Source organism: Heptranchias perlo, chromosome 2 (genome assembly GCF_035084215.1).
Source record: "Heptranchias perlo isolate sHepPer1 chromosome 2, sHepPer1.hap1, whole genome shotgun sequence".
In the NCBI taxonomy this organism is placed as follows: domain Eukaryota; kingdom Metazoa; phylum Chordata; class Chondrichthyes; order Hexanchiformes; family Hexanchidae; genus Heptranchias; species Heptranchias perlo.
Genome location: NC_090326.1, coordinates 36,336,130 through 36,358,160, shown reverse-complemented (window position 1 = coordinate 36,358,160; position 22,031 = coordinate 36,336,130). Strand labels below are relative to the sequence as shown.

Genomic DNA, 22,031 nt, shown 5'->3' with positions numbered 1-22,031 from the left:
CTCTCAGGTGGATGTAAAAGATCCCTTGGCACTATTTTGAAGAAGAGCAGGGGAGTTCATCCCGGTGTCCTGGCCAATATTTATCCCTCAACCAACATCACTAAAACAGATGATCTGGTCATTATCTCTTGCTGTTTGTGGGACCTTGCTATGTGCAAATTGGCTGCTGCATTTCCTGCATTACCACAGTGACAATACATCAAAATTACTTCATTGGCTGTAAAGCGCTTTGGAGCGTCCTGAGTTTGTGAAAAGCGCTATATAAATGCAAATCTTTCTTTCTTATTACAGCACACTGTAGTATTGCCACTGATCCTGCTGGAGCTGTTCATTATCCGCCACCAATATCCAAAACAAAGAACTGGGCTTCTCATCCTAGGAATTGTCTCCATTTCCTACTTGCTGTGGTAAGTACTGCACACAAACACATGAACGTGAACTAATGGAGAAACAATCCACTTCATTTCAAATCCAACTCATTTTCAAAAAAATTATGGGCCAGATTTTGCTGGAACGGGACAACAGGGACGTTAAGGGTGAGATGTCATTTTTGCGAAGCTACGGCAGAGCAGTGCAGATTGGCCAGCAACGTGTGGCAATTCGCAATTCACGGGGTATCTCTTCCTCGCCAAAAGTTGCTGGCCAATTTGTGCATTAATAACAGCGTGTGTCGTTCAGATGCCATTATTTTTTCAGCAAAGTCTGGCCCTAAAATTCCAATCACTGAAATCTCTGTGCACATATGATTTTTTTTCCTTAACAAAAGCAACATCTTCTATATGCTGAAATATTCTGCTTCTGCGCATGAAGCCCTCTGGGATTGCATGTTGGGAGGTCACTCTCGTGTGCAATGATTTTGTGTTGCAGTGAATGGAAAACCAGAAACTTTGTGCACTTAATTTCCTGATATGTGCTACTGGTGACTGAGGCATTGCATTGGGGGCAGAAGCACAGAAATAAAGTAACATCTGTATCAAAGGAAAGCTCTTTTTATTTTAAATCAGTTTGTTCAGAATCAGTTACTAAGATCATGTACATCAAAGTAGACAGGATAACTCAACAATAAATTTTTAAAATGATAGTTAAAGATTACAAAGATAAATTAACAGTTAATGTATGCATGGTCAATGTGATCTCCTGGACTAGTTTTGATCAACTTAGGGGTCCGAAGAGGAATTTTCCAGAGCTTTTTTCCCTCTTATTGGCCCTGTTACCCCCTCCCTCCCCACCCCCAGTTTTTTTGTGTCTCCCAGGAGATTGTGTGGCTGTGGGTGTGGGGAGTGGTGGGGTAGGTAGGAAGTGTCTCGTCATGATGCTCCAACCATCCTGAGTATGGGGCAGGCTTGATGGGTCAGCTGGTCTTTTCCTGTCCATCATTTTCATATGTTTGTAAATATAGATCATGGAGGCCCTTTGGCCCATCCTGTTCATCCTTCCATATAAGCCTATAGACCGCCCCCCCTCCCCATCACAGCATCAATCTGCCTCTCAAATCACTCCACTACCCTAACCAGGAGACCATTCCAGGCGTTAAGATCTCTTGGTCCTGACATTAGTTTGAAACTTACCCTTTATCAGTTTCTACCTACGTCTGCCTTGTCCTGCAGTCGTGGTTTAACTAGAAATAATGCTCTGAACGAACCTTTACTAATCCACTTAGTATCTTGTATAACTCTAACAAGATATATAAATCTCATGATCAAATTTAAACTAGAATTGTTATTCCATCAATTTACTGACAAAACTTACTCATGTTTGCATTAAAATAAAGTAGTGGAATCCATGTAAGACAAATTCCCAATCCAAGCATTGCGCTCAAACATGTGTTCTATTCCCATTCCCTTCTGTTACACAGAGATTCCAACCAGTTACAACTTTCTGATGGTTTGATTAAAAGATCAAATGTAATGTATTCTCTTTAATATAGGGTTCTGTGGATTTACTATGCAGCTGGAGCCTGGGTCTATCCTCTGTTGGGCCTATTTAATCGACTAGGTCTGGTGTTATTTTTCTCAATTAGTCTTCTGTTGGTGGTCTTGTTGTATCTCCTGGGGGAGAAACTCACCTTGTTAACTTGGGGTAAGTAAATATTTATCTATTAAGCTCTCATGTTGACAAATGACAGGGGTAAAGATCTTCAGATGCTCAAATCGGTCGAGTGATGTCATCAGGATTTTATGCTTTCAAGCATGAATTTTCAGTTAACTAGTGTTTTGAATGCACGCATGCCGACCTGGAAAATTAACATAAGGTGAACAATAACTTCAAAATAAGCTGACGTAGCATCACAAAAACTGGCAACTCAAAACCCTTGAATATAGTCCTTGTAACTCAAAAAGGCAAAGGGTAATTCTTTGTTTGCCTACCACCCCACTCACACTGAAAAGTGGGGCGGTAGGCAGATGAAAATTAAAAAGAACTCGACCATTAACTAGCTGCCCGAGGCCCGTCCAACTCGATATTCAAGTGGTCCTCAAAATGGGCAGCCAGTGCCCCCCGCTCGAAACAGGCAGGAGCTTTATAAAAAGCCCAACCAGCAGTCCTTAAAGGGATTGCTGCAGACCTCTCCAAAAAAGTACAAAAAAAAGCTGGTGCCACTGATTTCTGTAGGGCCTGGAGGTGCATCAACACTCCTCTTGGCCCCACAAAAATCTTCCCACCAGCTGCCAGTCGCTCCATGCCCACCTGATGGTTGCTTCATCTTCCCCCCCACCCCCCCGGCCATAACGTTTAACTTCTGGCTCGGCTCCGCGGAGGAGCTGTCGGATTTCCCACCTGCCCTGATCGGCGAGCTGCCTGTCAGTGCTCGATGAGTGCTGGCAGCTCAGCGATCAAATTAAAATGAGCACAGCGGGGCACAGGCTTGTCATAACATAAGCTGCAGGTACACCCACCAATCATGGTGAACGATAGAAACTGCTGACAGAAGATGTATATGCGAACGACAAGAGATTTATTTTCCAGTGAGGTCTGGGGGCTTTCTCTCTCTCTCTTCAACTTTCCAAAGGCTTGCACTGAAAATAAAACCATTCCACACTGTGATCATTTAAAAAAATATTAAAATGCACAAAAACGTGGTTTGCAGGAACAGGCACAGGAAGCTCAATTCTGGGCTCGCGGTGAACCCAACTAACTGTTTTGGGCTTCCTATCCATTATTGATTATTAATGCAACTCCTCACATTTCCCTGTGGATGTTGACAGCTCCAATACGGTTGACGTGGGCTCTCTCCCCAGTTACTGCACGGTAACAAAGGGACCTTCACATCTACAAACTCTATGGAATCGCATTATAATTTCTTAAATTCAGTATAAATTATCACCATTCCAACCACATTCCCTATTTTATTTCCAGGCCCTGAAAATTCCACAAGTGCAGTGGGAAGAATGCTCAAATAAAGCAATTTACGCACTTGTATGTTCCTTATGTCGAAAAAGCAGTTGTAAATAGTCTGGAAGAAAATAAACCTTCACTAGAAGGTACCAGAAATTGCCTTTGCGGAGATAATAAAAGTTTTTAAAAGCTGCATTTTAACAGCTTATTTGTTGTATAGAAAACACATTAAATAAACACACCTATACCTGCAACTCTTAGAAACTATCAGCTCATACTCTCCTATATTCTCTGGAGTTTAGAAGAATGAGAAGTGATCTCATTGAAACATATAAGATTCTGAGAGGGCTTGACAGGGTAAATGCTGAGAGGCTCTTTCCCCTGGCTGGAGAGTCCAGAACTAGGGGGCATAGTCTCAGGATAAGGGGTCGGCCATTTAAGACTGAGATGAGGAGGAATTTCTTCACTCAGAGGGTGGTGAATCTTTGTAATTCTCTACCTCAGAGGGCTGTGGATGCTCAGTCGTTGAGTATATTCAAGGCTGAGATCGATAGATTTTTGGGCTCAAGGGATATGGGGATCGGGCAGGAAAGTGGAGTTGAGGTTGAAGATCAGCCATGATCTTATTGGATGGCGGAGCAGGCTCGAGGGGCCGTATGGCCTACTCCTGCTCCTATTTCTTATGTTCTTATCTTATGTTCATTTTAAAACTTTTCTGCCTCAAATTTGTGCCCAATCAACAGTTGCAGAAAGTTACATCTGATTTATTGGGCCTAAGAGTCTTCAGTCCAAACTGATTTAACTGCTTTACTTAAATAACTTGCAATACCAGTTTGAAAAAAAAAGCTTACAAGCTGACACTTGGGTTAAAGCATTTACTGTCAGTTAGCATGTGTACAAATGTATTTTTGACAGAAAGCTTATTTTCAGTCCTGAAATGTGCAAAATTCTCAGGTTCTGCAGCAAAAAAAGATTTCTTAGTACTTCTTCTGGGCTACTCCCAAATAGTTCTGTTTCTATTCTGCATCGTTCCTCTGCAGTTGGATCACTAGTCCTATTAATTTGCGATCAGTTCTGTTACTGCACTGGGTCATTTTACAGCACTACTTATACTCCTTTGCTACTCCCTTGAAATTGTGTTACTTTGTTGTGTCATTCCCGACAGTTCTGTGGTACCTTTTCCACTCCCCCATGTGCTTCTCCTATAATTTTTTCCTCACAGGCTATTGACAGCATGACTTTGAATGGTTGGGCTCTTTAATCAAGCAATTGTGGGAATTGACTGCCTGTTCCAGACAGGTAAAGGCACAGGCCCTGAAAATCTTCAGGCCATTGATCCCAGAGCAAGAGCCAGGATCTAACCACCAGTGATCTCTGGTGCTGACCCCACCAACATATGTAAAGTCAGGAGTGGGCACATAAGTGAATTAATCTAGGTGGGCACCCACCACACTAGGGGCACATCTTGGATACCATGCAGAGAGTCAAGGCCACAGAACATAGCCTGCTCTGGAGAAGGGCAGGGCATGTCAACCCTTCCCCCCCAATCCCCCCAGAAAGATGATAGAAGTGGCCCCCTTTATAAAAATTGATGACTCAGGCCTGGAGCCTCAGGTGGAGCCCACTTCTGCTGGATGGTAAGCTGGTACATTTGTTATCACTTGGTGTACCAGCCCACCACTCTACCAACAGGCTAAGGGTGAGGAAACTCCTGGGCTTGGAGTCCCCTCCTCCAGCCATGCCCTCTCTGATGCCACTGCCCTTGTTTGGGGTCAGCAAAAGATCCACCCCAAACAAGGCCCCACAGATATGGGTGAGACCCAGAGAGAGAGAGAGAGAGCCAGGGAGAGAGAAAGCGTGCCCCAAAGGGAGAGGCAGAGACCCAGAAAGAGTGAGACACCCAGAGATAGGGAGAGAGAACCAGAGAGAGTCCCATAGAGAGAGAACTCAGCATATCCGGTCTTGTAGTGGGAGTGCGCAGGGATGGATGTGAATTTTTTGCCCATAGTTTTTCAGCAGTGCAGATGAAAAATGTATTTACCACTGAAGTGAAACGTAGCGCTGTCTAAATATATTTTCTACACCTTGTAGAGTCTCACCTGTCAGCAGCAATTACTGGGAATTCCAAAGTTTGGAAAACCATGCCTGCATTTCCAATACGCAATGATGATGGTTGAGTGTGAAATCAAAAAAGTATGTAATTAATGTGCAAATATTATGGTGCCCATTCTCGCTGGTTTCCATTCAACAACAGTGAGTAGTCCAGTTAATTGAGAGGAAGGTAGTCCAGATGTCCAAAACGTAAATGGGCAGATTTTGCATTTCTATACTGTCCCATTGGAAGGAAGGCTGTTTTGCCACGTTAGATTTGAGAGGCTCCAGTAAGCACGGGTAGGATGCACCTCAAAATGGTACAATGATGTATGAGAGCACACTTCCATCATCAATACACTTGTAGCACCACACCCCCTGTAAGCAGTATGCACAGGGAAGAATGTTGTGGGGGCGGAGGAGGGTTTAGCGAAGCAAAGTCATGTAATGTAGGGGGTTTGAGGAATGAGTTGTGCATTGATTCAAATTCATTGATTCAAATTCAATGAGGCTGCTGTCCTGGCACTGGGCCTTGTTAGACAGGTCGCAGAGAGGGTGGTAACGATATCACACTGATTCTCTAACCACGATTGCTGTGAACGAGGCTCTGTTCCAGGAGCCCAGACTGTCCTGACTTTGCCCTATACCTTTAAGTAGGCTGGTTTACACTTAAGTTTACATTTGTTCAGGGTGAGGGCACTGGGACCGGAGCTCAACTGCAAAAAGGGATTTTTACAAAAAAAAGGGAACGTATTTGACGAGCAACTCCAGTAAGTTCCAACTTAAACAAATCTAAGTATAAAAAAACAAGAAATAATAAACAACTGAAGGGTGATACAAGTGGGACAGGGGGAGGTTTGAAACCTAAAGGCGAGCCCACATTTCGAAGGAAGCAAATGAATCAGCGGGCTGTGTTTCCTTGTTGCGTATTCGAGCATCTCTGAGCATGGGAGATAGAGAATGACACAAGAACAGCTGAGGAAGGGGAAGCAGAATAGAAAGAAAGAATTTTTATTTATACAGTGCCTTTCACAACCTCAGGATGTCGCACAATGCTTTACAGCCAATGAAGTACTTTTGAAATGTAGTCACTGTTATAATGTAGGATACATGGCAGCCAATTTGCATACAGCATCGTCCTACAAACAACAATGTGATAATGACCAGATCATCTGTTTTAATGATGTTGGTTGAGAGATAAATATTGTCCAGGAAAGCGGGGAGAACTTCCCTGTTCTTGGAATATTATCATGGGACCTTTTATGTCCACCTGAAAGGGCAGACGGGGCCTTGGTTTAACGTCTCATCCGATAGACGGAATCTCCGACAGTGCAGCACTCCCTCAGTCCTGCACTGAAGTGTTAGCCTAGATTATGTGCTCAAGTCTCCGGAGTGGGATTTGAACCCATGACCTTCTGACTTCAAAGCGCAACAAATTCATAATCGTGTAATGAATGAATGCTCTGATTTTTAAGGGGAGAAGAATAAATCTGAAAGAGTATTTCAGATATAGACTGTAAGGTTTTATGGATTTATTACTCTGAAAGAAATGTAAGGACGGTATTTTCTAACCACTTTTTGAAGTTCAATAGATTAATATATTTGCAGGAGACAAATTGAACTTTAATTTCTGAATAATAACGATGTGGTAAATGTCCTTAATGATGACTTAAATTCTGAAGCTAATTACTGGTAAAGGAAGGGTTGTATGGCAGAACGGAATGATCATGATGTTATAAACATGTTTAACGATGGATTAATCTCATAAATGTTTTAAAAAATGAGCCGCGGCTGACAGTTCATACAAAATGGTCTGGCTCTTGGTATGGAAGCTGCAATCTCCAAGTCCTAAATTGTACTGAAAGTAATTATCACACTTGTGCTGTAAAGCATCTCCAAACAGATTTGAATGTACTATCTTAAATTAAAAAATAAGTATTGTTCTGAGAAATTTTAAACAATGCTTTTACACTGAAAAATAAAGCAAAACAGGCAGCTGGGCTCAGTCAGTAGCACTCTCGTCTCTGAGCCAAACTGCTGTGTGTTCAAGCCGCACTTTAACATGTAGGCTATCACTCCAGTGCAGTAATGTGGGAGTGCTGCATTGTTGGAGGTGTTGTCTTTTGGGTAAGATGTTAAACCGGGTCAGGTGGACATGAAAGATCCCAATGCACTAGTTGAAGAAAAGCTGAGAGTTTTCCTGGTGACCTGGCCGGCAGCCTAACTGGTCAGTCAACTCATTGCTGCTTGTGGCGCTTTGCTGTGTGCAAAATGGCTGCTGTGTTTGTCTACATCGTTCACCTGAGGAAGGAGGTAGCCTCCGAAAGCTTGTGAATTTAAAATAAAATTGCTGGACTATAACTTGGTGTTGTAAAATTGTTTACAATTGTCAACCCCAGTCCATCACCGGCATCGCCACTACAAAACACAACAGTACAGTAATTCATTGTCAATGAAGTGCTTTGGGCCATCATGAAGATTTGATGAGGAGCTATGTAAATACAAATCCTTCCTTCCTTTTTGTTACTCATTGAAAATAAAACTGGTAAATAAATGACAGTTCATAGAAATATATGGTTAGCTGGCGGGCATGTCTCGCTATGTTTCCAGAGTCTTTTAAAATGGAGGGTGTGGGAAGTAAGGGTGCAGCACACTCTCAATCTCAGTTATCCACAGTCATAAATATGTGAAAAAAATCATTCTATCACTTTGTTCCATTTCCTGTGTACATTCTGCATGTTTATACTTAAAACCTTAACAACATGGCAACTTGAAAGAAAAAGCTTGCATTTATATAACACGTTTTATGATATCAAGACATCCCAAAGTGTTTCACAGCCAATGAAGTACGTTTGAAGTGTAGTTACTGTTGTAATGTACAAAACACGGCAGCTGATTTGTGCACAGCAAGATCCCACAAACAACAAAGAGATAAGTGACCTGATCATTTGTTTTAGTGATGTTGGTTGAGGGATAAATATTACACAAGAGAGGTCCTCTGCTCTTCTTCAAATAGTGCCATGGAACCATTTACATCCACGTGAAAGGACAGACAGGAACTCAGTTTAAAACATCTCATCTGAAAGATGGTACCTTCGATGGTGCAGCACTCCCTCAGTACTGCACTGGAGTATCAGCCTAGATTATTTATGCATGTAAATGAGGTTTCTTCTGCACTTTCGACAAAGCAATGCCAGCGGAGTGAGTGCAGCTCCGAGGAATTTCCCGGACTATGTGTTCAAGGCTCTGGAATGGGGCTTGAACCCATGACCTTCTGCGAGAGTGCTGCCACTGAGCCAAGGCTGACACCGTTGTTCACCTCTTTCAATTTGGAAGGCCTTAATCTCTTCTTTAGAAACAAAATAGGATGTGACAGGTAGTGTCCCCCAAGGATCTGTACTGGGGCCTCAGCTATTCACTACATTTATTAATGACTTGGGTGAAGGAATAGGGAGTCGTATATCTAAGTTAGCCAATGACACTTACTTAGGTGGCACGGTAAATAGTGTAGTCGGAAGCAGAAAGTTGCAAAGAGACGTTGATAGATTAAGTGAGTGGGCAAAACTGTAGCAGATGGAGTTCATTGTGGGGAAATGTGAGGTCGTCCACTTTGGACCCAAGAAAGATTGATCAAAGTATTTTCTAAATAGTGAGAAGCTAGGAACTGTGGATGAGCAGAGAGATTTAGGGGTCCAAGTACAGAAATCACTAAGAGCTAGGTACCAAAAATAATTAAAAAGGCTAATGGAATATTGGCCTTTATCTCAGTGGGGCTGGAATACAAAGGGGTGGAAGTTATGTTACAGCTGTATAGAGCTCTGGTGAGACCCTGCCTGGAGTACTGCATTCAGTTCTGGGCACCACACCGCAGGAAGGATATATTGGCCTTGTAGGGGGTGCAACACAGATTCACCAGAATGATACTGGGGCTAAAAGGGTTAAATTAAGAGTTCAGGTTACATAGACTAGGCTTGTATTGCCTTGAGTATAGAAGATTAAGGTGTGATCTAATTGAGGTGTTTAAGATGATTGGAAGATTTGATAGAGTAGATAGAAAGAAATTATTTCCTCTGGTGAGACAATCCAGAACAAGGGGGCATAACCTTAAAATTAGAGCTAGGCCGTTCAGGGGTGATGTCAGGAAGCACTTCTTTATACAAAGGGTAGTGGAAATCTGGAACTCTCCCCCAAAAAGCTATGATGTGGAGATGCCGGTGATGGACTGGGGTGGACAAATGTAAGGAATCTTACAACACCAGGTTATAGTCCAACAGTTTTATTTGTTTTCACTCACCTGACGAAGGAGATAATCTCCGAAAGCTTGTGATTTTCAAATAAAACTGTTGGACCATAACCTGGTGTTGTAAGATTCCTTACATTTCCCCAAAAAGCTGTTATAGTGAGGTCAATTGAACATTTCAAAACTGAGATAGATAGAATTTTGTTAGGTAAGGGTATCAAGGGATATGGTGCAAAGGTGGGTAAATGGAGTTAAAATACAGATCAGTGATGATCTAATTCATTGGCAGAGCAGGCTCGAGGGGCTGAATGGCCTACTCCGGTTCCTATATTCTTATGAAACCCTCCTCAATTGCTTTCTTTGATCTTTTCTTCCTCAAAATCAAGCTTTTTGCATAATTCACTCCGACTACCCATTGGGACTGAGGAGGTGAATTCTCTCTTTGTACACAGGAGCAGTGCTTAGTATTGGCCAGTGCTGGAATGCAGTGCCAGATGTGCATTGCTTTAAACCGTGCAATTCCTGCAAGGTCAATGCCAGTAGAACCGGCACACAACTGATAAGCCAGTGAGAATGCACCCGTAAAATACTGCTGAGATCCCCATCAAACATCAAATGAGCTACTTTGCCAATGTAAAGGTGCATCATCCGTTAATCCAGCTGTGGAGGGTGCAGTAGAGTCCGGAGGAGCAGGTTAAGAGGCCCTGGAGATGAGTGTGGATGGCGCAATGGATAGAACAGCAAAAGTCCAAGGGCAATTGCACCCTACAAATAGCCAATGGGTATGGCATGCATGGAAGGAAATAACAGAGAATCAATGAGGCCATCACTCACCAACCAGATGTGGCAGGATGTGGCGGGAGGTGTGCAGAAAGACCTTAAGAAAAGTGCAAAAGGGAAGCAAAGCATCAGGGCATCTATAGACATGGCAAGAAGTGAGAAATAAAGATTAATGGAACTTACTTGAATGAGAATCTGACTAAATAGTAAACAGTTAAAAAGAACTGTCAGAACCTGGTGGACCAGAAACCATTCTCTCTAAGGGGCCTGACTCAGTACAGCACCAGAGTCAACAACACCTTGTGAAGCAAGCAGCATCTCAGGGACACACATCCCAGGTGATGTTCAGAAGGGAATGCAGAGTGAGGAGCAGAGCATGGGTGAGGAAGGAACATTATTTGTGGCTGCTGTAGGACAGAGGTCCAGCATATAACTGGTACTGCTGTGGAATTCAAACACCACGAGCCCATGGAGGCTGGCATGTGCGCAGTAACGTGTACTACAACAACAACTTGCATTTATATGGCACCTTTAATGCAGCAAAATGTCCCAAGGCGCTTCACAGAGGCAGAATCGCAATAATGGACACCGGGTGACCAGAAGGTTGGCCAAAGAGGTGTGTCTCCCGGATTGTGGTCGTCTGCTGCATTCTGCACAATGTTGTTGTGCAACGGGGACAGAAAATAGAGCCTGCGGAGTAAGAAGGTCCCCCGCTATCTGTTGAGGAAGATCCTGATGACAGCAAGGATGGAGCAGAAGTGAGGGGTCAACAGAGCCAGCCTGCAGCCAGAGCTCTTTGGCAACAGTTCATTAACCAACTCCATAGCTGATCTACTCCTTCCCCCTCACCCTGACCCCAAATTACCGGTCCTCAACACCATCTCTACCAGTTCTTCCACTCTCCAATAGCATATTGTTGGAGCAGAGAAAGAAGTTGTTTTTTAATGTAAACTGGGCCCATAAAATCAGCATCTCTGTCCTCTCTAGGAGAGCTAGGATCTGGGCTTGCCATCTGGTGAACTGTCTCCTGGGCTGTGCTTTCCACCACACCCTGCTCTTGCTCACTTGTGCTCTGTGATTCACCATGTGCAGACCCCTCCAACTCGCCATCCGTCCAACCCGGGGTGCCAATAGTTGTGCTGGTTCTTGGGAGGAATGGAGCGAGCGCCATTGCTTCTTTGGGAGGGTTGTTCCCCCTGCGGGACATGTCCATCGTGGCCCAAGTCATGGGTGGGCCTAGAAAAAAGGAAGAGGGACAAGGGTCAAGGATAATAATACAGAAAGGTTAGGCAGTAGCAGATGAGTGGTAGCAATATGCAGCAATGAGTTAATCAGCTGCCTGTAAGTGTGATTGCTTGAGAAAGGGCACAGGTATGAGAAATAGGCCGACACATAGCTGGGCACTGCCTCCAGCCTTGCCTTCACTGACGCTCCTCAAGCTGCCTGGTCCTGTGACCTCCATTCCTTCCTCCTCCATCTGGGTGAGGCTCTGGATGGAGGCTAGCCCTGCCCCCAACTTTTGGTCCTCTCCTAGTTGTTGTGAGCCAGTTTCTCCCAGAAAAAAGAGTGGGAGTGAGTTAGTGTGTGGTTGTTGTAAAGGGCCGTGCAGACGTGCGAGGCAGCGCATATAGTTTGCAATCTGAGAGGGAGGAGTAGCAAGTTGTGTGCATGATGAAGAGGTGCGTGGAAGTGGCTGTGTGAAATGTGAAAGCAGTTAACAGAGGAGTGAAATGCATTCCAGTCGCTATCAGGTAAAAGCTGAACGCTGTCTATGCTGGCTGTGATTGATTTGAGAAGGAGGGTTGATCCAGTGCCCCATTGTGATTGGAGAAGAAGCATGTGGAGTGAGGGAGGGAAGTGTTTAGATCACTGCGTGGGGTGGGGGGAATGTTGTGGCGAGGTGTAACGCAGAGAAATAGAGATTGCAAGACGTCACTCTTAGCCTTGCTGTCCAGGTCGGGCCATTGAAGCACTTGTGGCACTGAACCCATGTCGTGGAGGTGATGATCCGTGCAGGCACGTTGTGAGCCACATCCCTCCAGGCCTACTGCAAAGTCTATCTTGTCATACGTGTGGCGGAGGATCAGCTTGTGTTCTCTCACCTTGTTCACGAGGACCTGTGTCGCTCAATTTAGGAGTTAATGACTGACATTTTGCAAACCTCAAAAGTTTTAGCAACAATATAAGGAGAGTAGAAGGTCACCTCTCTTTAAGAGGTGCAAGCACGCTTTAAACAGACGCTGGGCCCGCCGGAAATCCTGCCCTCCAATTGGGCGGGCTGCCCGTCACTGCTAGAAATGGGTGGCTACACACCAATTAAATGTAAATGAGGCCCAACCATCAAAATGGCTCAGGCCTCAGACTGCTGATATCGGACGAGTGGCCCAAATGCCCCACCCACTCACCCCTGCCCAAAAATCTCCCACCATCAAAATCTATCCCCTGGTGCAGAGCTTTGTGTGCTGTCAGGAATTCAGATGCCTGCCCTCACAGTTTTCCATAAATGAAAATGTACTCCTATATGTATTTATACCTTCTGATTAGGGATAAAAATTCCACTGCCCTGCTCGTTGGTGCACTCTGGGAGCACAGATTGCAAAATCACACATTCCCAGCCTATGATTATTCTATTTCTTAACTTTTTAATGACTCAGGAGCAAGCAGTATGCACTTCTGACAAGCACCAAGGAACAGAGGCAATGGAAATTTAACACTTAATGTTTAAAAGGCAAAACTGATTTTAAAAAAAAAATGTATTAGCAGATTATTTCATCTGAGTAAACAAAGCCAGACCTGCAAGTCCTCTTTTTGTGCTTGATCCTAGCAAGGCCAGATGTTTTTTTGAATCTTTACGATCTGTTTATAAGTACAACATTAATGGGAAATAAGAAAATGCTGCCTTTAAGAACATTCTGTGCTAGCTCCTGTCGTGACTTGGCAAATGGAGAGAGAATTCCCACCTGAAATAATTTTCCATCTATGCTCCTGAGTTGATTAGGAACTCATGACGCCTCTTTCTCCAACTGCTAGTTTTCAATCGGAGCTGATCACAACAGCAAACCAGTCCTCAAAGTGTGTACAGATGGTTCAGGGTTTGAAACGTCACCCGAACAAGCAAATTATCCAAAGTCAAAATTGTTCCCTAAAACGCACTGACAACAATCATTTTGATACTGCCCATTATCACATTTAAAGCATAAACTAGGCTTTAATGTATTGCTAACGTCTCTCTCTTTTCTTCAACCAACCATTTGTCAGTCCCACCTCAAATATATAAAGAGGAAAAATAAATACAAATCTTCGCATCCTTTTTCCTCCATGTCTTTGAAATTATATTGAAACAATATTCTCCGCCTTCTTCCCATAGATTCAAATTTGTAAATAAATCTATGGTTGATTTACAAATTTGAGCTCCCGCAAGCAGGTCCATTCCTAATCAATAGAAAATCCAAATTCCCAATATCAACTTCCAGCACACGAACTTCTGTGCCAGGAACGCGAATTTGTAAAATCTGCCCTCGAACGTCACCCGCTTTTTGAAGAAACTACACTATTTATTGGTCAGCAAGCTGTCTGATGCAAACAGAGACCCATCATCATGTTTAAGAGTCTCCAATTCAAGATAGTTGGAAATCTACAAGTTTCTACTTGCCCAATATGGGATGGACACTCTCTGCCCATAAGGCCACATTCCATTTACCCAAATCCAGAGACCTTGGGCACATGGGGGCAGAGTCAATGCTTAGGAACCTCCCTGCCAAGTGCACACTGGTCGAGTTTAATTAGCTAAAACTGCACAGCTTCCAGTATAGAACAGCGGTAATTTTCCCACTGCTTGTCCAGCTAGGACAATCAGAACTACAGTATCAAAAGTTGTGGATGACACTAAATTAGGGGGTTTAGTTAATACTGAGGAAGACTTCGACAAAATATAAGAAGACGTTAATAAACTTGCAGAATGGGCATGTAAATGGCAAATGAAATTCAATAGGTAAGTGTGAGGTGGTGCATTTTGGTAGGAGGAATAAGGAGGCCACCTACTGCTTGGAAAATAAGAGTCTAAATGGGGTGGAGGCGCAAAGGGATCTAGGGATACAGATACACAAATCATTAAAAGTAGCAACACGTTAACAAAGCCATAAAAAGTACAAAGCACTGGGGTTCATTTCTAAAGGAATAGAATTCAAAAACAGAGAAGTTATGTTAAACTTAAATAGAACCTTGGTTAGACCATATTTAGAGCACTGTGCATAGTTCTGGTCTCCATATTACAAAAAGGATATAAAGGCACTGGAGAAGGTGCAAAAAATATTTACAAGAATGATACCAGAACTGAGAGGGTATAACTAACAGGAAAGGCTGAACAGGCTGGGGCTCTTTTCTATAGAAAATAGAAGACTGAGAGGTGACCTGATAGAGGCCTTTAAAATTATGAAAGGGTAGGATAAGATAGACATAGGAAAGATGTTTCCACTTGTGGGGGAGTTCAAAACTAAGGGCCATAAATATAAGATAGTCACTAATAAATCCAATAGGGAATTCAGGAGAAACTTCATTACTTAGAGACTGGTGAAAATGTGGAACTCGTTGCCACATGGCGTGGTTGAGGTGATTAGCATAGATACATTTAAGGTGAAGCTAGATAAGTACATGAGGGAGAAAGGAATAGAAGGATAGGCTGAGATGAGATAAGGTGGGAGGAGGCTTGTGTGGAGTATAAACACTAGCACAGACCTGTTGGGCTGAATAGGCCTGTTTCTGTGCTGTAAAATTCTATGTATTTCTATGTAACCTTATCATTAGGAAATTGACGATGGATTATCTGGAGCCAAGTGGGAAGAATCCCAGCCCCCAGTAAGGGTCTATCCCTCCAGGTTTTGTTAGTGATTCAGATGAGCTGGTCAATCATCAACAGTGCCCTAGAGTACAGCAGAACTGCCTGGTTCAACTGAGTCTGACACTGAGGGTTGGTTTAGTACCAAACTTCCATCGTCAGATGTGCCATCTCTTGCTTACTATCACCCCCTTTGTTTAAGAAAGATAGGCACTAGGGGTGGAGAGGATGGCTTCAACTACACTGTAGACAGAGTACCCTGTTGAAAAAAGTCAATTACTTTCAACCCTATTTTGAGATTCACCCATATTTACTGGTGCATGTAGTACATGGCATTACATTAAATTACCAAGATGAGGGTAAGACCAGCATCTGTTGGTGTCCCAGCTACCAGCAACACTAGATGGGGAAAATCAGATGGTATGCCATAACGACAACTACCTACCCAAATGTCAGCTGTGGTTCAGTGGTTGCACTCTCGCCTCTGAGTCAGAAGATCGTGGGTTCATAGTACCACTCCATAAATTTGAGCACAAAAATCCAGGCTAATACTTCAGTGCAGTACTGAAGGAGTGCTGCACTGTTGGAGGTGCTGTCTTTCGAATGAGACATTAAACTCTCAGGTGGACATAAAAGATCCCAGGGCACTATTCGATGAAGAGCAGGGAAGTTCTCCCCAGTATCCTAGCCAATGTTTATCCCTCAGCCAACATCACTATAAAAAAACAGATTATCTGGTCATTATCACATTGCTGTTTGTGGACCTTGCTGTGCACAAATTGGCTGCCGCTTTTCCTACATTACAACAGTCGATACACTTCAAAAGTACATCATTGGCTGTAAAGTGCTTTGAGACATCCTGAGGTCGTGTAAGGCGCTATATAAATGCAAGTCTTTCTTTCTCTCACCCCCCCCGTGTCTGCAGCACTCTGCTCCTGGCATGATAGTAAGAAGGGGAGATTGAAAATTTGGCAGTGGTCCATTGTATTCAGTAATGCATATATCAAGAATGGAAACTGAAAATGCTGAGGATATTCATCAGTGCCTGGAAAGAGAAAGGGCAGGTTAAAGTTTTGGAGGGAGACACCCTGCCTATTAGAACCTAGAGGCTGGATGTCCTTCTGGGGCACTTCTGTTGCCAGAGATAGGTTGGGATGGAACTTTTATCTGCTGTGGTAACTCCGACCCATTTACAAAATAAATTTTAAAAATTGGGAGAGATGTCAACTTAGCTTTATAGACTTATATGTAGTAAAAGCAATGGCTTCCAAATAGATTAGAATTATAATTTTCCATCATTTAATTGTAATTCAAAAAATTAATTTTGTCTTGCAAATTCTGACAGGAAAACATACGTTGGCCTGGAATTTCCTAGGGGACATTATCCTGGCAGTTATGCTGGGATCACACCCGCTGGTGACCTCCGCCACTGACTGTACTGAAGTTTGTGGGGTCAGGGGGAGGGATCATGAGATACTCCCCTGCTAAAGACACCTATGTCGCATACAATACCAAAAATCTTTGGGGTTTCATTCTGCAATATCGGCCTGGACCCCCGGGTGGGCCTCACTTCTGCCAGGTGTCAGGGAGACATGACCGGTGAGGGGTTGTGGAAACTCCCAACCTAGGGAGTCTCTTCCCCCATCCTCGCCCCCTTATGTCGGCAGCCTTGTAGGGGTGGGTAGAAACTCTGCCCCAACGGAGTTTGTGGCCCTTCTGGTGGACATCTGCCATAGTTATGTTGCCGGAAGAGCTGAGGATTTAAACTTCAATTCTACCCAATGCAGTGGCTGATTTCGTACTTGAATGTGAGAACGGGAAAATATGGGGCAGATAGATCAGTCCCGGAGCAGGCGGTTCCAAAGGCACGATGTGCATCTGTACCTCATGAAGCTGACCTTGCCCGATAATGCGAGGCTACCACATATTTAGTGTGCTGCTGGCGCTTAGCTCATGGTCTGCAGGGAGTGCCATTTGAGTTAGGGCCACATTACTGAGTACCAGCAGAGACGCTGGCTGCCTTTAAAATGCTGCCATTTTTGGACCATAGGAACGCTAGGGGGATTAAGGACCTCTTTCAAGGCTTGGTCTTTGGAGGTACAACTGGAGGTACAACCTTTGGCGTCCTATTGGAAAGAGAGGAAAAGAGTCTATGTTTTCAAGCCTGCCATCAAATGTCCAATTCAAATGGAAGCTGAGCAGCTGGAGCGTTTCTCAGGTGGTCCTGCCACATTATTTGGTTTCGGCCTAATTTCAATGAAAACTGGAGACTTAATGAGTCACGGACAGTGTGCAGGCCCTTTGCGCTCAAAACGCTTGCATCCTGCACTATGCAGCTCTGTGTTCATCAAACATTAAGTATGCCTCAGCACCCGATAATATGGGGCCCTGGTGCTTGAAGCAGGTAGGGCACTGCAGACCACACCATTGGACCCACGGCCTCCTAAATCAACAGACTTGACCAATCATATTATCACATCAAATCACTGGAGTATTATGTTCATGCGTTTTCAATTTTTGTTTCACCGTTTGGAGTGAGCATGAATTCTGGCTAATAACATTTATTATTTGGTTGATTAAGAAAGATAGATCAGAGTATTTTCCAAATGGTCGTCGTTGTCGTTCATCCTTCGATATCGAGGGAGATAGCCGGAATATCATCTCTTTTTTTTGTAAGAAGCTAAGAACTGTGGAGGAGCAGAGAGATTATGGGGTCCAAGTACAGAAATCACTAAAAGCTAGTGGACAGGTACAGAAAATAATTAAAAAGGCTAATGGAATATTGGCCTTTATCTCAAGAGGGCTGGAATACAACGGGGTGGAAGTTATGTTACAGCTGTACAGAGCTCTGGTTAGACCCCATCTGGAGTACTGCATTCAGCTCTGGGTACAGCAACTCAAGAAGGATATATTGGCCCTGGAGGGGGTGCAGTGCAGATTCACCAGAATAATACCGGAGTTAAAAGGGTTAAATTATGAGGACAGGTTGCACAGACTAGGCTTGTATTCCCTTGAGTATTGAAGGTCAAGGGGTGATCCAATTGAGAGGTTTAAGATGATTAAAGGATTTGATAGAATAGATAAAAACTATTTCCTCTGGTGGGGGAGTCCGGAACAAGGGGATTAGAGTTTGGCCGTTCAGGGGTGATGTCAGGAAGCACTTCTTCACACAAAGGGCAGTGGAAATCTGACATTCTCCCAAAAAGCTGTTCAGGTGAGGTCAGTTGAAAATTTCAAAACTGAGATTGATAGATTTTTGTTAGGCCAGGGTATTAATGGAACCAAGGCGGGTAGATCGAGTTAAGATAAATTCAGCCATGATCTAATTGAATGGTGGAACAGGCTCGAGGGGTTGAATGGTCTACTCTTGTTCCTATGTTCCTATAGAATAACTAGGCATTTACCTTTGTTTATTTTCAGGTATAACTGAAAAAGCAAAGGAAACGTAAGTGAGATGCATGCGTGTCAACTCGTTGAGGAATGTGGGGATCTAACGCACCTCGGAGCACCCTGCGGAACCGCAGCGAGCAGTTGTCCTTCCTGTATCCCACAATAGCCTTTGTACACTAATACAAGTCCTTTCTAACCTGAAGATTGTGCCACTGTTTGCATTTATTCAGTTTGATTCTTAATCAACGTACTCCATGCTCTCTCAGAACCTGAGATCCAGGGATGGATAATCTTTGAAGGAAGTAAGACTTAGCACTGGGAGTCAACAGGCAATGACACCATCCAAAAAATATCCTGGGTCAGAAATTCCTAGGTTGGGGGGAGGGTGGAAATCAGGGAGCTGAAATTTAGTGTAAAACCTGATGTTAATGTGTTATGCTGGGTCTTTGCTATTTTCTGGGAGATACTGTTGGTCTCCTGCTGGAGATAGAATAGGAGACTTGGAGAACCCCTTTGGAACTCCAGGGCTGATATGTTTAGCCATGTAATATGTGGTGCAGTGCGGAGCAGGGTGGCTGGGCTATAAATTTTGTGCCATGATGGAAATAGTGTGTTAACTCTGCTATTTCTACATTAAAATCAACTTTAATAATGAGGCAGAGAAGAAACATGGTCCTCCATTGTGTATAAAGCATCAGGTTGAATGAATGGGGATGTTATTTATGCATTACATTACTCGACTCTCTAAGAATCAAACATTTACAATTGACTGTTGTTAAAGAACGATTCAAACATGTACAAGAAATCCTCAGAGCACTGTGATGAATCATCATTGTGAAGCACTGCAATTTTGTACACTGTGTCACTAACCTGATATTAGAGTCTTTTGTCAGCCCTTGTAAATTATGCAGAAATCGAATAAAATGTGTAGAAATGAAAGCTGTGCACCTTAAATACTGGGTATCAGTAAAAGGAAAAAAAGAAAGAAAAGACACTAATTTGCGGAGCACCTTATCATCTCCTCAGGACTTCTCAAAGTGCTTCGCAGCCAATGAATTACTTTTGAAGTGCAATAACTACTGTTCTGTAGGCAAACATGGCTGCCAATTTGTACACAGCAAGATTCCACAAACAGCAAGTGAGATGACCTGTTAATCTTGTGTTTTTCTTGGTGGTATGGGTGTGGTTTGGTTTGTAGTAATATAATCAGGACATGGTAAAAGTGATGGATTTGTTTAAGTTCTACATTATTTTGCCACCCATTTTAATTGGATGCACAATGTCTGTAGCAGCCTGGAATTGCTTGGTATCTCAATGCTGTTGGCCATTTCACAAATATCACTGGATGGGCAATGACATTATCATTGAGGTGTTTACCAACTTTCTGGCTTGCAAAGCCTTTAATCATATAAGTTTCACCAAATTATTTCCAGGACATTATAAATATATTTATGATTGAATACTACTGCATTCATTTGACAATCAGTATTATGTACAACTATTGAGATACATATATATAAAATAAATGCAGGCTACAAATGACTCGAATCTTTTTCTTCTGTTCACATACTTAAAAATAATGGGCTAGAAGCCTCATTTAGTTCTTTAAAGGTGGCTTTTGTACATATGGAAGTAAATTTTGTGATTTAGCTCACCAGTGCAGAGCTTTGTGCAATGTATTGGAAAGTTAGCCAGTCAATCGGCTCACTCTGTTTTCTATCCATTCAGCTTAATAGACAGAAAATTATGTGGGCTGTGAACTGGTTGCAATGACCTCTGAACCCAAATTCCTGGTATCGTAGTATCATAGTATGTTACAGCACAGAAGGAGGCCATTCGGCCCATCGTGCCGGCTCTTTGAAAGATCTATCCAATTAGTTCCACTCCCCTGCTCTTTCCCCATATGTGCTCCCTCTGTGCAAAGCTCTGCACTGGGAGCACTAATTGTTACATTCACCTCATAATTTCTATGTTACTTTTTGGCTTTTTCTAAGTTGTTAGATCTGTTTGAATATTGCAAGCTCTATTCTTCCCTTACAGTGCTGTCACGCATTCCTTTCAACAGATTTTTATAATTCTCTGCAACATTTTTTGTTATCTCTTTTAAGTCTCGCTTTTCTTTGTCATCCACCCGTCTCCCTCCCTACTCTGGACACAGGTTTGAGAGGGAGAAGGGTTAGTCATGGACCAAGGTTTTAAATTTAGGTAAGGCTGACTTTGGAGGGATGAGGCAGAAATTGACCACAATTAACTGGGCAGAACTACTAATGGATAAAACCACGGATAAAACCAGTGGGGCGGTGTTCAAAAAAGTATTTGGTAGAATACAAGACGTGTACATATTGTGGCAGATGGGAGTTCAACGTGGGACAGTGTGAGGTCATCCACTTTGGACCTAAGAAAGATAGATCAGAGTATTTTCTAAATGGCGAGAAGCTAGGAACTGTGGAGGAGCAGAGAGATTTAGGGGTCTAAGTACAGAAATCACTAAAAGCTAGTGGACAGGTACAAAATATAATTAAAATGGCTAATGGAATGTTGGCCTTTATCTCAAGAGGGCTGGAATATAAAGGGGTGGAAGTTATGTTACAGCTGTACAGAGCTCTGGTTAGACCCCATCTGGAGTACTGGATTCAGCTCTGGGCACTGCAGCTCAGGAAGGATATATTGGCCTTGGAGGGGGTGCAACACAGATTCACCAGATTGATACTGAGGCTAAAAGGTTTAAATTATGGGGACATGTTACATAGATTAGGTTTTCATTCCTTTGAATATAAAAGTTTAAGGGGTGATCTTATTGAAGTGTTTAAGATGATTAAAGAATTTGATACGGTAGATAGAAAGAAACCATTTCTTCTGGTGGGGGAGTCCAGAACAAGGGGGCATCACCTTGAAATTAGAGCAAGGCCATTCAGGTTTGATGTCAGAAAGCATTTCTTTACACAAAGGGTAGTGGAAATCTGGAACTTGCTCCCCCAAAAAGCTGTTGAGACTGGGGGTCAATTGAAAATTTCAAAACTGAGATTGATAGATTTTTGTCAGGAAAGGATAGTAAGGGTTATGGAACCAAGGTGGGTAAATGGAGTTAAGATACAGATCAGCCATGATGTAATTGAATGACGGAATAGGCTCGAGGGGCTGAATGGCCCACTCCTGTTCCTATGTGCTACTCCTGCTTGACTTGAATACAGCACTTGGTCTTGACTCCCCATATGCATAGCCACAGGATATTGAATAGTTTCTTAAAGATACCATTAAGTGGCATCTTTGGTTTAAGTGCAGTTTGATTTAAAAGGGTTAAAGTTCCAGCTGGTGAAAATAGTGAGTTCCAAACTTGCTGGCTCCTCGCTAAGTATGCCGCTT

The 22,031-nt window shown here is 43.1% G+C and overlaps 1 protein-coding gene across 2 annotated transcripts in view; it reads left to right on the top strand.

The window, feature by feature from the left end:
- LOC137333323 (androgen-dependent TFPI-regulating protein-like) overlaps positions 1–19,139 on the top strand; it is a 97,607-nt gene extending 78,468 nt beyond the window's left edge. Inside the window, exons 4-6 of one of the 2 annotated variants that reach the window (XM_067997482.1) lie at positions 292–407; positions 1,928–2,079; positions 18,699–19,139. In XM_067997482.1, coding sequence (XP_067853583.1) covers positions 292–407; positions 1,928–2,079; positions 18,699–18,727 — 297 coding nt within the window. In that variant the 3' untranslated portion in view covers positions 18,728–19,139. Of the gene's footprint in view, positions 1–291; positions 408–1,927; positions 2,080–12,109; positions 12,196–18,698 lie in introns of those variants that run through there. The other variant, XR_010965862.1, reaches the window with a different exon arrangement.
- The last annotated feature ends 2,892 nt before the right edge of the window (positions 19,140–22,031 follow it).